The sequence below is a fragment of the Pelodiscus sinensis genome, chromosome 5 (genome assembly GCF_049634645.1).
Source record: "Pelodiscus sinensis isolate JC-2024 chromosome 5, ASM4963464v1, whole genome shotgun sequence".
NCBI lineage: Eukaryota > Metazoa > Chordata > Testudines > Trionychidae > Pelodiscus > Pelodiscus sinensis.
The window spans coordinates 42597925-42614829 of record NC_134715.1 but is presented as its reverse complement, the minus strand read 5'-3'; the positions used below and the strand labels follow the sequence as shown (position 1 = coordinate 42614829).

The 16905-nt window shown below is 39.2% G+C and overlaps 1 protein-coding gene across 4 annotated transcripts in view; it reads right to left on the bottom strand.

Moving 5' to 3' along the window:
- The window catches only part of INPP4B (inositol polyphosphate-4-phosphatase type II B), a 478846-nt gene that overhangs the window by 82167 nt on the left and 379774 nt on the right, over positions 1–16905 (bottom strand). For all 4 annotated transcript variants that reach the window (XM_075929897.1, XM_075929896.1, XM_075929898.1 and 1 more), the window contains 2 exons: positions 9142–9354; positions 1543–1690 (listed from right to left, as the gene is read on the bottom strand). In XM_075929897.1, the coding sequence (XP_075786012.1) occupies positions 1543–1690; positions 9142–9354 (361 nt within the window). The remainder of the gene's footprint in view (positions 1–1542; positions 1691–9141; positions 9355–16905) is intronic.

Sequence of the window (16905 nt, the reverse complement as noted above, 5' to 3'; positions counted from 1 at the left end):
ACACTTTAAAAAGTTAAGTCGTACAGTAGGAGGCGACTTTCAAAACATTTCAGTTTCTAGGTCTATCAGTTTCTAGGTCTATCCTTCCCAGTCCCACTTAAGGCCATCAAAATACTATTACTTCATGATGTTGGGGAAAAAAACAAGTAAGAGTTAATAATCATCATGCAAGAAAAAGGAACTATTTGCCACAAGAACAAATATTCAGTTTTGCTGTCTTTATCAGAGAAAAAGACCTGTTAAGTTTCCCCTCCTGAAGACAGATTTTAAAATTAAGACTATTCCTTGCTGCTCTGAGATTTTGAACTTCATGATAACTCTTTAAATAGAACACTTCTAAATCCATACACTCTGCCCATATTCTATTCTCACAAACTATTACTGGAGAATAAAGAATAGACCAAAAAAAATTAACCAATCCCCTTATGCAGCTGAGGCAGACTCTCCACTGCTATAGACAAACTCACAGAAGCAAATGTAATAGGTAAGAAAAGTTCCATCCTTGTACCATAAAATATAGTAACACATTTGAAACAGAAACTTGGGATGCCAGTTTGACCCAAATCTCTAGTATTGGTAAAACATTTGGCCTTCCAGATGCATTACAATTAGAACTAAAGCTAAATTCCTAACATCAGTACACAACTGGATGGAATAACAGCTTTAACTAAATAAGTAAATCTTATAAACTCCTAATCATTTACATATTTTTAATGACTTGATTTTATATGAATATGTGGGAAACATACAAAGAAGGAATCACAGGATAAAGGAAAACATGTAGCCCAAATCATGCTACATAAAAGAAAAGAAAAAGTTGTTTACCTAACAGTCAGACCCTTTCCTTAGGTCTCAGAATACCATACACTCTAAAGAAGCAGGTTTACATTCACTGCAACACACACAAAACAAGATTTTCATCTTGGATTTATACAGCAGATCTTGACTTTAATATTTCACTCTCTCTGCAAATGAAAACAACTAGAAATCCAGACATGTAGGAAGAGCAGAATAATGGAGCACAGAATCAGTACGTGGATCTGAGAGAATTTTCTCCACAGCATTTTGTTAAATCATCCTCTACTTAATATCCAGCTCTGAAGTAACTACTGCATTCACAAAAGAGAAGCAAGTTTATCTTTAAAAAAATAATTTGATTTTGGAACCAGCAAAGTATTTATGAGCAAGAGACATTTGGAAAGAGTATATTACAATTTCCTTAAGGGTTAACATATGCTTGAGTCTTTCTCTGAATGTTATTTTCAAGGAAAACCTAAAATAGATTAAATTATGTCAGAGACTTCAAAGGAAAACACTGTTCTTTCAAGAAGGTTTTTATGTAACAAAAAATTGAGCCCTGCAAGCAGTTCTTGAGTGTACAACTGAGATGCAATTTGATAAACAGCTTTCTGTCATTCAAGGCCAGGCATGTGCAAAACCAGAGTATCAGCACTTTCATCAAAAAACCTATTTACTCTGTCTCATTTTATTGTGACTTTTCCATATTATTTACCCAGTCAATCATAAAAATACATTTCTTACCACTTGTATGAGATACTATGCGATCTGCAGATGACGGATCGTTTTCATTTTCCTTAATGCCACTGTTGCTGTTGTCTTTTTCAAGCAGTCTGTCCACCATTGCAATAATGCAGTTTAAACTCTTCCCCACATTGGCCCACACCCTATCCTGAAAAGAGCATCAGTATCACTACACATTATTGAAAGAAGCATAGAAAGAGATGTATTAGTAGGCTTCTTAATATTGTCTACAGTAGAATTAAGTGTAAAGTGAAGATTAGGTGTCTAAAAATTATGTAACTTAATATCTTTACACAGCACATCATCATTTCAAGGACATTTTTCTTCTGCCTGGGTACTGATTTTTTAAAGCACTGAAAACAGCACATTTTCTGAACCCTGCACTTGCTACAAAGTGACCTATGCTGAACCAGAAAACATAAAAATGAGACACCACAATTACCCACCCGCCTGCCTTTATGCCACATTCAGTATCTAATGCAATTTCATTTTGTACATTTTTCATACAAATTACAACCCATGATACTTTACAGAATTAGCAACATATAACAAAAACTGCAGAAATAACATAGGGGAAGAGAAATCAAGAGGTATAAGCACAGACGAAAAGATAAAGTCAAGATTTGGAGTGAGACAAGACTTAAATCACTATGCCTGAGACACAGATACAGGAAGGCTCCTGCAGGTGTCAGGAACTGCAAAGGAGAAGGTTCTTAGAATCACAGTAGTGGGATTGTATGGAAGGACAGAGACGGATAAATAGAGAGAAACTGTGAGACAAGGTTAGTTACAAACCTTGGAATGGCTCCATTCACACTTCAAAATTAAATGAGTAATTTGAACTGAATAAATTGCTAGCTAATGGAAGAGAAAGGTGGTGAGTGATGTGATCATTCTTCTATAAACGTGTGATGTGGTGTCCAGACATGGTGTAAGGCATGTTTTGGGGGTGGGAGGCATGAGAAGGGAGTTTTACAAGACAAAGTGAAGGAAGAGGGTAAAGCAGGAGGACTTAAGTAGAGGCAAAATGAAAGGAATATCCCAAAGCTGTGGAGGTGGGGATTGGAAAGATTCAGTCCAAAAATGTGTGGAAAAAGGAAAATTTAGACTAAAAAACAATACTACAGTTACAGACAAATGTAAAGAAAGGGAAGCTGGATGGAGACAGAAGCTGGATTTGTGCCAGAACATCTGAGGCAAACTTCGTAATTAATCTAATAACTATTCTGTATTGCTTATCACGATACTTAATGGCATATCAATCTTCTGCAGAATGCATCATACTTTCAGAAGTTGCTGCAGTATTTCAGAACTTATGTATACTGTACAGATGGAAGTTCCCTGCTTTTCCATGAGGGTGTTTTTTTTTTTTAAATGATTCACTTACTTTATAACAAAGAATTTGCTTTCCAATTCCAAACTGAACCCCCTAAACTATCATAGATTGTATAATACATAGTGAGAAAGATAACTAACACTGTAAAATAATCTTGATTTATGTATAAGATTAAATAACTGGAGATATGCAGAATGTGAAGTAGATTTATGAAAAATACAGTTATATATGTTTAGAATGAGTATTGCATGCATTATATAGTATCTATTACAGGTATATTAAAGTGGTGGCAACTATATAGGAACACAAGTGCTTCACTGAGACATGTGATTTCAAAGGGAAACCAATACAAAATTTGAATGAGTTATATATAATCAGTATAATCAGCTGTGAGTGCTTGTAACTTAACATCTGTTCATGTGATAAATCTATTGTCATGATGACATAATGAGGTTTTATATTAATCAGGAAAATGTGAGTGTGTATATATACACACACAAGGGAGGGTGTTTTGCAAACAAACAATATAAACACAATGAAAGTACTCAGAAGACATACATACTACATTCATTAGTGACGCTAGTCTTCCTATGGAAGAAATACAGAGTGTTGCTAAAGAATGTGTTTTTGCTTTATTTAGAACATTCTCCTGATCAAAATAGTTTGCAGTTTTTTGAGAACTATTTTGTTCAGGAGAATGTTCTAAATAAAGTCTTAAGTATCTTCAAGTGGTAAGAAATTAGTAACTCAGGCACAATTATTGTTCACCACTTAGTTTACCAATGAGCCAATAAGTTTCAAAATCAGCCTAAAATAATGTGTACAACAAAAAAGTGTGGAAAACCAGCAGTTGTATATCCACAATCAACAATTAAGACACCTAACTATCTGATCGTTGCATCAATATGGGGTATTTGCACAAGCTAATAATTGCATGCATAATAATGAAACCCCAAGTCAGAGGCTGGGCAGAGGCCCCATGGAAAGCTTTAACTCTAGATGCCAGCTCTAACTTAAGAGTGACTGAAAACTATTGAGAAAAATGAAGAAATGTGTTTAATTTCAACCATGAGTGAATGTGAATTTTGAAAAGGGAATTCTGCAAAGAATGATGAAGTACAGTACACAGGGAAAAAAAGATGTGCTCAAGCAGCGATAAGTCTTTAATAAGCATCCTCTGTTATTGCACAAAACCAATGCAAATAAAATTTCTCTTCACAAACTCGAGACTGTTTTTCTTCTTTTAAATTAACAGTTAACTCAGAAATGAAATTATATCTGCATAATATACACTGCTCAAGGGCATTCACTGAGGGAGTTTTGGGGTTTTTATGTTTTTGGTAAATAAGGGTCATAAACATTAATTTGCCGACAACATCATTTCTGATCTAATATCTAGGTGAGCAAGAGCAACAGAAGGAGTAAAGTGCTTCTGGGTACCTTGTAGAAGAAGCCAAGAGAAAAGGAAGTAACTGCATTGAGGAGTCACAAGGATTATCTGAGACTAAGCACCAATATTTGTACTTTTCTGCCAATGGGGGAATAGGACCAAAATTTTAACAAAGGATTCCTTCAAGTTTTCCATCTCATTCATATGACATTTCTTACATAAAAAAAAACACTCTCACCAATAGGGTTGACAGATGGTTGAAACAAAAATATTGAACACCTGCCGCCCCCCCCCCCCAAAAAAAAAAACAACTGGGAAAAAATTCTATTGAAGAAAAAAGGGGGGGGGGGGAAGACGACCAAAGTTGTTGGGGAGGGTATGGGGGGGGGGGGGAAGGACTCCAAGACTTAAGCAAAAAAATAAAATAAATAAATAAATAAATAAATAAAACAGCATTAAAACAGCACGTCCCCTTTAAGAGTGAGTGCAGGGATAGTAACAGGGGAGCGGTTGAGCACTAAGACCTAGGGGAGTCATTGCTTCCCCTTGGTCTTTTTGCCGGCAGCCATTTTGTGCCGGCAGCCTTGCGGAACCAGGTAACCAGTGAGAAGAGAGGGAGGCCAGGTGCTGAGTATTTGTAGGGTGCCCGGCATTTTTGCCTCCTGGCTGGGGAGGGTGGGGGGAGGAGGAATCAGAAAATACCGAACATCTTAGGTGTCCGGTATTTTCTCAGGTTTTTTATTTTACTGGACAGGAGGCAAAAATACTGGACTGTCTGGGTAAATACCAGACACCTAGCAACCCTACTCACCAAATAAAGTGAATTCCATACTATTCTCCTGAACACAAAGAAATCCATATTCCATATTATTTCCCACCCTTCAAAATATCCATGATTTCTATACAGTCTTCCGCCATCCTATTGCTCCTTCCACCCACCTCCCATCTTCTCAGTTCAGTATGCTTCACCCTACCTGACAACTCAGGAAAACTGTTTCATGGGTAGGCTCCTCACAGACAGAGTAACAGTAAGCAGGAGAATGTCCTTAGACCTGGCAGCCATAATGGGAGACAAAAGCCAGCCTGCTGCCTTTATCTGCATGGTAGGTGGCTGTGGGTGCCCATAATGGTGAATTAGGTAGTGGGCATCCTTTCATACTTGAGGTGGGTGGGGCTCCCTGACTGCCAGGGATAAGCTAGTGCCACGGGTTCCCTGAAGTGTTGGTGGGAGATCGGAGGGAAGGAACGAGGCTTTTGGCTCACTCCCAGTGCTTGTTCTTTAAACTTTAGATAGGTAGGCCTATGACAGGAATGGAAAAGAGAAGGGCTGCAATGGGTGGAGGCTGCTACTCAGTTCATCTGCAGCTTGGCTTTGCCTCTTCTCCTCCGCCTTTCGGGAGGCAGGTGGGATATGGGCCTGAACAGTGTATTTAGCAATGCATCCTCAGTTCATTCCTACTGCCGCTTGAGGGGGGAGGCAAGAGAGAAGCTTCTCTTACAGAAGCTACTGTGGCAGTGGCAGGTGTACCCACACAATGCCAACCCACTGAGTTTCCAAAGCTAGCTCAGCCCAGCATCAGATTTTTATGACCAGTCTTCATAATTTAAGTAAGCCTGTTAAACAATTCTCTTTCATACCCTCCATCGGGGTAGTGCTAGCCCATTGGGGGCCTTAAGGAGAAATATTTTTGGACCCCTTTCCCTGCAACACATACAAATAATTAACTGGGAGGCCCAAGAAATAGCGTAACCTGCTTATGCCTTTACCTACAAATGTAACTTTCCTGGTAATACCCTGGTAGCAGAAAGCCAGCCTAAGAATTTTAGGAAAGGCTAATAATATGGCATCTGATACAGGAGAACCACTTACACTCATCTTACATTGATGACTTAGTTGGCGTTTTCCTAATTTGCATGGCTGGTAAAAGGAAAATGTAAATGGTAATTCTCTGAGTTACATCTCAGACATAACCCCCTCGTTTTACACACTAGGGAGGAAGAGAGTGCGTGTATGTATGTGTACACATGCTTAGCTCTCCCTCAGCTTCCTGCTATAGAAGGGGAGCACAGCTGAGCCCTCCCAGCGGGTTTACAGGGGTTTAAATTTTCAATTATGTCTTTGCAAGGAGAAGGGGCAGATCTTTTGCTTTTTCCTTTTGAAAGAAGAGACAGAACTGTGTCATGGGGCCCAGAGGCTGCCTTTGTTTCCACAGGCCTCAACAAACACCTTGCAGAGCCCATCCCTTCCACACCAACCAGCAGAGGTTTCCTTTTTACACAGTAGAACACATCTCAGAGGTCTGAGGTGCACTTCACCTGCTTAAGTTATAATGCAGACATAGGGTTATGTGCCAGAACCACATGTTAACAGTCCTTAATGGAATGTTCATAATAGATCTTGTATCTTAATAAATGTTCGTGAATCTTGGCTGATGTCTTCTCAAGACATGTGACAGTGTTTTGGAATGGGATTAGATGATTGTGGGTGGGAGAATATTTTACAAAGGAGTTACAGAATATTGGTACACTGATTAAAATACTATCAAAATAAAATTATATATAAAATACTGATTACTTTTCCCAGCCAATTTGCAACTGCATAATTTTTATTAATATTATTATTATTAATATTTTGATGTGTCATCTTCTACAAGTGCCATTTTAACTAAGAGAAAAAAGTCAGCTTGTTCTATCCATTCTATTTTTTATTATTACAACACAAATAGCATTGTAACATCAACCATGTTAACTAATCAGTCAGAAATGTAGAGCAGAAAACACTTCCAAGTGGCAGTCTGCCCATCCACTCCTGCATTATGCATAAAAAGACACTTTTTCCCCTCCCTGGAGGGAGGTTCCAGGATAGCAGAAGCAGCTGGCAAACAGAGAAGGAAGTAACCATCCAGAGGCCATCTGTAAGTATTAGGTTAAATATTTTTCCTTAAGCTGTAACATTTTGGTATTACCTAAGCATAGTGTTTACAATTCACCAGCATAAATAGCTCGATCAATTCTGCTGTCAAAAGTCTGGCACTAATGTTTGTATCGGACATCCAAACAGAAAGGTGTTTTAAGCACTGGTGCTCAGGGCTTTGATCCTGCAACTGGATCAGCGCAGGAAGATCTATACTTCATTATAGACCCCAATTTGGATCCAGTGGCAAAAACAGGACCTATCTTAAGCAGAATAGAAATGTATCCTCAATAAAGGCTAAGAAAAACCCTCACCCCCAAATATAAATAATCAACAAAAATGGAAATACAAAAAGCTATTTTATAAAGGGGTTTAGTTTGTATGTTAACCTTTAGCCTAATGGCATATCCTCCTTAGGCACTACAGGCAGCTTCATAAGTTATTAGAAATCTGCATCTGCATACTTTAAAATATAATTTATTTGTACAACACACAGATTAGTCAAGACTCTTAAGAATAAGAATAGTTCTGTTTCTCAGATCTCCTTGCTCACTCAATGTGAAGAATAGAACATAATTCGAAAGTAGAAAGCAACTCCTTAAAAATTATTTGGTTTTGCTTTTTTAAAAAAGTTGGGCCTAGAACTCATCACTTCAGATGCTCATAAAATCAAATCACCAGAATTGTAAAAAAGATAATGTGGTTATTTATAGTACCAAGACCTGGATCAATTTAATGTCCCACAAAACTCTTATTTTAGATTTCAGAAAACTAAAAACTTAGAATCTCATCTGCAAGAAGCTTCTGGTTTGTTTGATATAGTGGAAAAAAAGCAGTGTGTATCTTCACCAACACAAAGCTGAAGCTACTGCATAGAAAACATAATATTCCTTTGAGGTTTAATTGTTTTCTTACTTCAATAAACTTTCCAATAAATGTTATTGCACAGTTAAATTGCAGCTCAGACCAAGCATTTTTCTTAAACTTTCCAAGCACTTGCTCTGATGTTTCTATTCCCACCTTGTTGATAAGAGTTCAATAATTAAAACTAAGATCACATGTGCCATCAGTTTTCCATTAAGACAGAGAGTGGAAAGCAAATGAGAGGATATTTTAGACCCTGATCTCACAATAGTTAAGCACACGCTTAACTGTAAGAAGGCAAGAAACCCAGTATTATTTGTTCTTCTTAAAGTTCTAGCTTCCAGAGTCAAGTGATTATGTGACAATTTCAGCTTTCACTTAAAACAGGGCACATTTTTTCATAGTTTCTTTATCAGAAAGAAGAATATTTTTTCCATATTCAAGGTATAATCAGACAAATTGAACAGAAATAAAATAGAAGATATAGGATGAATGTGGTAAGGAAGAAGCATTCACTGAAATAACTGATTCAGAAAATCTCAGCTGTATAAATTGTACAAAACATTGAACAATCTGATAAAAATATTAACTTTAAAAACCGTGTTTGATTCTTTCATGGCATTTCAAATATCCTAGAAGAACAGACTTAGAAAAAGCAGTTCTCTTTCACTGATCATTAGTTCATGCATTTTTAAGCTATTTACGTTCACTCGGAAAAAAATGCATTTTTATTTCATACTCTTTTTGAGTCCCTTTGATATCTGCTTAAATGACGAAAAGCACAACTTTTCCCCATATGGTCACGAAGATGTTCATTTCCAACACTTTTATATATACAAGCTGATCAGTCACACAAACAAATTATTCATCAGAAAATTCTTTCAAGTTATTTTTGTGGGATTTCATTAGAAAAGTATTCTTGGCAGTCAAATGAATTAAAAATTGGATCTATTCATATGTAAAATAAAGTAGTGTTTAAAGTTTTAAAATTGTCTCCATCAAGAGGAGACATGGAGATTAAGAATTTCTTTTTTGTCTTTGCTTAGCTGTGAATTTTTTTTTAGAGATTCATGCAAGAATTTTGAGGTTTCTTACCCACTCTTCTTCATCATATTCTGAATGGTGAGGTATAGAGTTCTGCCGTTTGATCTGAAATGGATGGTCCTGATGCGGTGGATCACCACATTCTTCCACACTGTTTCTGGGCACAGTTGGCTTCTTGAGGACACAACCTGGACGGGCTGTGTACAGCGCTAAAAGGGCACTTCTGACTAGCTGATCCTTGAATGCATTCACAAATAACTTTGTCTGGAAAGAAAGTAATGGGTTGTTAGGCTTAAGTGTGTAATAGGTCTAATTATTAAAATACATATTTTTGTTTTGGTAGAATGGAAATTGATCGCTACGAGACACAGAAAGGAATGTGTACCAACCACTGGAGATCAATATCAGGTTCTGGAACAATGCCAGTCTCTGAAATCCACACTTCTAAAAGTTAATGCAAAAGGCACAGTGTCTGTTATAAAGACCATCTGTCTACAGAATTGTGTTTAATTCTAGTTCTAAATTTTCTCTGTAGAGAAAGGGTTCTATAGGGATAACTGGTTGAAACACTATCAATCTGCTGCTCCTTTAAGTGTGTCCCAACAAATATCAGAAGAAAATGTGATTCATTCAGAAATTTCTTTCTATAAAACAAACAAATAGATTATAGCACAAGGAAGGCAATGCTTACAAGTGGCACTGAAGTATGTGCACAGAGCATGAGCTCAGATCAGTGTTGGAATAAGTCATAGGCACAGGCACTACAGGTTCATGCTTAGGGAACAAACTTTTGGAGTTAATAGTGCAATGGTGTCAGAATCTCATCTTTCCTTAAAAAATACAATTCTAGACCTTATGATTGCAAGGACAAGTTTGAAAATGTGACCCAAGCATAAAAAATTAAGCTGCCTCTACAGAGAAACCCGAAGAATGGCTTTAAAATTGGGTAACTCCCCATTCACCTAAGTAAGTTCGAACTAGGGTGGCTAATGTAGGCATTAGAACTCGCAAATGAAGCCCGGGATATTTATATATCCATATTTATATATTTATTTGCATGTTCCTGGGCGCCATCATTTTTAAATGCCCCGTAGTTCGAACTCCCTGCCCTCGGCTACACGCGGCACGGGCTAGGTAGTTCGAATTAAAGCTCCTAATTTGAACTACCGTTACTCCTCATTGCAGGAGGCGTAACGGTAGTTCGAATTAGGAGCTTTAATTCGAACTACCTAGCCTGTGCTGCGTGTAGCCGCGGGCAGGGAGTTCGAACTACGGGGCATTTAAAAATGGCGGCGCCCAGGAACATGCAAATAAAGCCCGGGATATTTAAATCCCGGGCTTCATTTGCAAGTTCGAATGACTACAATAGCCACTCTAGTGTGAACTAGGGTGGCAGTGTAGACATACTCCAAGGTATTAACTAATATCATCTCAGCAGGAGACTGAAGTGCAGGAGGATACGAGAGCAACAAGCTTGTCCTTACATACCAGTGGTGTAGGCAGACTGATACACTTGGGTGAGCCCCATTTAGGGATGGTAAGCAATGACAGGAGGGTAGGGGCAGGAACTATTGGGGCCACCTGTCGTCCCCCCTCCAGCCACCTGGTAAGTGATGGATGCTGTGTCCAGGGGCCCTGGAATAAAAGGGGAGCAGCTGAAAAAAGTGCACCCCCCCCTCTGACTCTCAGGAAGGTGGCTTCTCTATGGTAATGAAGACTCTTCTGTAGGGTGGAGCTGGCAGCCCCTGCCCACCAGGCTCCCAGGGAGGCAACCTTGCTGTAGCAGTGGGCTCTGCAGTATGAAGCTTATTTAAACATCATACTGCAGAGCCCACAGAGCATGTAAGATTTTTAGCTGTTACACAGTTAACATATAAACAACTTTTAACACCCCTAGTGCAAATATGGGAACAGATCATCTATTTCCCCACTCAATGAATGGAGTTTTTCCCTTTTGTGTAGAGCAGTGACTCTGCTATTTGTCAACACTGTCATCTACCACCTGAGCATACAGGAATGTTTTCTGCCTGGTTCATGAACTATGCTGCGAGAGTGGATGGAGACAGAGCAGACCAGGGGCAGTAAAATAAAGCTTTTCCTCCCCGGTATGCCAGCCATTAATAGAAAAAAAATGATGCATCTAACGCCCTTTCCATAAAGGAGTCTGTACCATTTTTTTCCTAGGAGCATCACGCTCTGCAAGGGCCAGAACCAGTGAAGTGGCACAAAGCCTTTTCCCATGGATGGTCTTGGCTTCCTGTGGATCCTGAGCGATCAGCCAATTTGAAGCAAGGCCCTTCGTACTAGGGATGGACGCAACTCATCAGAGACAGCGGGAGAGGAATGAGGATAGGGCCCCCTCACAGACAGGGGCTGGTCAAAGGCAAGGACTGCTCAAGAGAGCCAGTATCTCCTATCTATTCCAAGCCAGAGCACATCTGGATTGTATAGCCAGATGGTCAGCTGAGTAGTTGCATGCAAGAATGGAAAGCTTCTAGGTGTGCTTTCTGATCAGGCAAAGGCATTTCAAAAATTCACAAAGCTTTAAAGGGGGGGGGAGGGGCTGCATTGCATAGAATATTATTTTTTCCCCTGTGTGTCTCTATGATGTGTTTATTATATTGTCTGAGAGCTTCACAATCATTATTGGATTTATCTTCATAAAACCCTGTGATATTACAAGGTATTATTTGCTATTTTACATATGCTGAATAGAGGCAGAGAGAGATTAGGGTCAAGTGCCCACTATTTTTGGGTACCCAACTTGAGACACATACTGCCTAATTTTTTTCAGAGCACTTAAAATTTTTATAGCGCTTTATAGGTTTTGGAACACAGCTGCAATTTACTTCAGATGCAGTCCTGAACTGAAAGCTCACGACTTCTGCAAGTCTTGCTTCAAGTGTCATGTTGGGCACCTAAAAAAAGGAAGAACACAACTGGTTGCAATATGTGAAGATTTTGGCGTAAATGACTTGGCTAGAATCACACAGAAACTGTGGCAGAGGTAGAGTTAGAATCCACTTCTAGAGGATGGCACCCAACTGTTTTAACTATAAGACCATCCTTTCTCTCCTTGCAATTCCGGCCTCACTCACTAGACACTTTGCAACTTTTGCAACAAATGAAGCAGGGTCCTACAAATATCAACTTCCCTCACTACACAATTGCAATTAAACTCTAGAGCAGGCCCATCTTGTGAACAGAAGGAGGCCACAATCCTGTGGAAAAAGTATTATGGGACCATGGAAGAGCTGCATACAAACAAGGGAATCAAATCAAGTTTGTACAGGCAACCTTCATTCTGGCATTTCCTAAATTTTCAGTGCTTGATTTTGCAACTTCAATCATGTTTTTAACGGTTGTATGCGATATCCTTGATTTTTGAAGGGAACTGGAACAACAGCAATTCTATAATCTAGCATCATACTGACACCCACCATGGTTCCCCAGTAGTTTCCAAATCCATGGCCTCTCAGTACACATCTCTATCACTTGAGTTAAGGGAAAACAGGTAGTAATAGTAGGCTGTTATCCATTAGGTGGACCAGGTAGTAGTGAAAAAGGAGACAGAACCTTGATCACTAGGTTTTACCACTATTTGCTAACTGCAGAGAACTATAGAGTTTCACAGAATCATAGAATATTGGAAGTCAAGAGGTAGAGTCCAGACCCCTGCCTTCATGGCAGGACCAAGCACTGTCTAGATCATCCCTGACAGATGTCTATCCAACCTGCTCTTAAATATTTCCAGTGATGGAGATTCTACAACCTTCCTATGCAATTTATTCTAATGTTTAACCACTCTGACAGTTAGGAAGTTTTTCCTAATGACCAACCTAAACCTCCCTTGTTGCAGTTTAAGACCATTGCTTCTTGTCCTATCATCAGAGGCTAAAGAGAACAATTTTTCTCCCTCTTCCTTGTAACAACACTTTTAGATACTTGAAAACTGCTATCATTTCACTGCTCAGTCTTTTCTAAATTAAACAAGTCCAATTATTTCAGTCTTCTCTCATAGGTCATTTTTCTAAGCCTTTAAATTTTTGTGTTGCTCTTCTGTGGACCTTCTCCAATTTGTCCACATCTTTCTTGAAATGTGGTGCCCAGAACTGGACACAATACTCCAATTGAGGGCCTAATCAGCACAGATAAAGCAGAAGAATGACTTCTCATGTCTTGCTCACAGTACTCTTGTTAATTCATTCCAGAATCAGGTTTGCATTTTTTTTTTGGCAACACCATCACACTGCTGATTCATATTTTAACTAGTGATCCACTATGAACCCTAAACCCCTTTTAGCAGTACTCCGTCCTAGACACTCACTTCCCATTCAGTATGTGTGAAAATGAGGGGAGTACTTTGCCTTTGTCCTTATTAAACTTCATCCTATTTACCTCACACCATTTCTCTAATTTGTCCAGATCACTTTGAATTATGACCCTATCCTCCAAAGCACTTGCAACCCCTCCCAGCTTGATGTCATCTGCCGACTTAATGATCGTATTCTCTATGCCATCATCTAAATTGTTGATGAAGATATTGAACAGAACCAGTCCCAAAACAGACCTCTGTGGAACCCCACTTGTTATGCCCTTCCAGCATGATTGTGAACGGTTATTAACTACTTGATGAGAATGGTTAACCAGCCAGTTATGCACCCACCTTACAGTAGCCCCATCTAAGCTGTATTTCCCTAGTTTATAGATAAGGTCATGTGAGTGTGTGAAATGCCTTACCAAAGTCTTGGTATATCACATCCACCGCTTTTCTCTTACCTATAAAGCTTGATATTTTAATCAAAGAAAGCTGTCAGATGGGTTTGATGTGATTTGTTCTTTACAAATCCATGCTGGCTATTAACTATCACCTTATTATCTTCCAGTTGTTTGCAGAGGAATTCCTTAATTACTTGCTCCATTATCTTCCCTGGCACAGAAGTTAAACTGACTGGTCTATAGTTTCCTGGGTTGTTCTTATTTCCCTTTTTATAGATGGGCACTATATTTGCCCTTTTCCAGTCTTCTAGAATCTCTCCTGACGTCTATGACTTTTCAAAGATGATAGCTAAAGCCTCAAATACCTTCTCTATCAGTTGCTTGAGTATTCTAGGATGCATTTCATCAGGCTCTGGTGACTTGAAGGCGTCTAACTTTTCTAAGTAATTTTTAACTTGTTTTTTTATTTTAACTTCTAAACCTACCCTATTCCCACTAGTATTCACTATGTTAGGCATCCCGTTACCATCAAACTTTTTGGAAATTGAAATGAAGTTACCCTTTATGTCTCTAGCTAGATTTAGCTCATTTTGTGCCTTTGCCTTTCTAATGTTGCCCCTGCATAGCTGTATTGTTTGCTTATATTCATCCTTTGTAATTTGTCCTAGTTTCCACTTCTTTTGTGTGACTCCTTTTTATTTTTAGATCATGTAAGATCTCCTGGTTGATCCAAGGTGGTCTCCTACCATACTTTCTATCTCTCCTATGCAGTGGAATAGTTTGCATTTGGGCCCTTAATAATGTCCCTTTAAAAAAACTACCAACTCTCTTCAGTTGTTTTTCCTGTTAGTCTTGCTTCCCATGGGACTTTACTTACCAGAAATCTAAATTTATTAAATCTGCCTTCCTGAAATCCATTGTCTCTATTTTGCTGTTCTCCCTTCTACCATTCTTAGAATCATGAACTCTATGATTTCATGATCACTTTCTCCCAAATTGCCTTTCACTTTCAAATTTTCAGCCATTTCCTCTTTATTTGTTAAAACCAAATAAGAATATAAGAACGGCCTTACTGGGTCAGACCAAAGGTCCATCTAGCCCAGTAGCCTGTCTGCCCACAGTGGCCAGCACCAGGTGCCCCAGAGAGGGTGGACCGAAGACAATGATCAAGCAATTTGTCTCCTGCCATCCTTCTCCAGCCTCTGACAAACAGAGGCCAGGGATACCATTTCTATCCCCTGGCTAATAGCCTTTTATGGACCTAACCTCCATGAAATTATCTAGCTTCTCTTTAAACTCTGTTATAGTCCTAGCCTTCATAGCCTCCTCTGGCAAGGAGTTCCACAGGTTGACTACACGCTGTGTGAAGAAGAACTTTCTTTTATTAGTTTTAAACCTGCTACCCATTAATTTCATTTGGTGTCCTCTAGTTCTTCTATTTAGGGAACTAATAAATAACTTTTCTTTATCCGCCCTCTCCACACCACTCATGATTTTATATACCTCTATCATATCCCCCCTCAGTCTCCTCTTTTCGAAACTGAAAAGTCCCAGTCGCTTTAACCTCTCTTCATATGGGACCCATTCCAAACTCCTAATCATTTTAGTTGCCCTTTTCTGAACGCTTTCCAAGGCCAAAAGATCTTTTTTGAGGTGAGGAGACCACATCTGTACACAGTATTCAAGATGTGGGCGTACCATAGTTTTATACAGGGGCAGTAAGATATTCTGTGTCTTATTTTCCATCCCTTTCTTAATTCCTGGCATCCTATTTGCCTTTTTGATTGCTGCTGCACACTGTGTGCAAGTTTTCAGAGAACTGTCCATGATAACTCCAAGATCTCTTTCCTGATTTGTCGTAGCCAAATTAGTCCCCACCTAAATCTAGAACAGCTTCCCCCCTAGTATCGCTCTCAACCTTCTGAAATAAAAGGTTGTCTCCAATGCAGTGCAAGAACTTATTGGGTAATCTTTGCCCTGATGTGTTAGTTTCCTAACATATGTCTGGATAGTTGAAGTCCCCCATCACCACCAAATCCTGCACTTTGGATGATTTTGTTAGTTGTTTACAAAAAGCCTCATCCACCTCTTCTGCCTGGGTAGGTGGTATGTAGTAGGCCCCTAGCATGACATCACCCTTGTTTTTTACCCTTTTTAACTCAACCCAGAGATACTTAACATGTCTGTCTCCTATGTCCATCTCCACCTCAGCCTAAGTGTATACATTTTTAAATATACAAGGCAACATCTCCTCCCTTGTTCCCCTGCCTATCCTTCCTGAGCAAGCTAAAGCTTTCTATACCAATATTCCAATCGTGTGTATTCAGGACTCCTGAGTTTAATTCCAGGTTATGGAGAGGCATATCCTCTAGGCATACATCCATCTGCCCCCTCCTAAAAACCTGTCTGTTTCCTTCTCCTGTTTTACTCCGTCCCAACTCCAGTTCCTGTCTCCTTTCTCCTGTTCATCTCCATACTTCTTAGGGAGAAAGGTCCCCTCCCTCTTTTCACCTATTCACATACCTGGCTTCTGCTCCCCTCCGCAAAATGTTTCAGGTCCTAACATCTATTCCTTTCTCAACTTTCACCGTCCCCTTCCCTCTCTTCTCCTATCCAATTACCTGCATCTCCTGTCTACTCCCTACCCCTTCTTCCCTCTGCTCTTTCCCTACCCTCTCCATTTTCACTCCTTTCCAGCTGCTGTATCCTCCTCTTTTCCCATTCCTCTCCAGTGTTGCCAACTCTCATGATTTTAATCATAAAACTTGCAATATTTAGAGCTTTTTTTTTTTAAAGCCCCTGCTGTTGGCATTAGGAACTTTAGAGCCCTGATGGCTACAGAGAAAAAGCTTGAAAACATTAGAAACCAGAAGACACATAAAAAGAACCCCAAATCTATTATTTTAATAAACTCAATATTTTATGTCAATCATACTTTTCAAGTCTTATTCTTGGTTGTGAGCTTTTTGTCTTTTCTTTTTTAAACATTTGGCAATACTGCTCATCCTTCAAGCATCTGAGTCAGGCCTATTTCTCCTCCTCCTCTTTGCTGCCTGGGCTCTAACAGAGAAAGGGCATTGACAACACTGGAGAGAG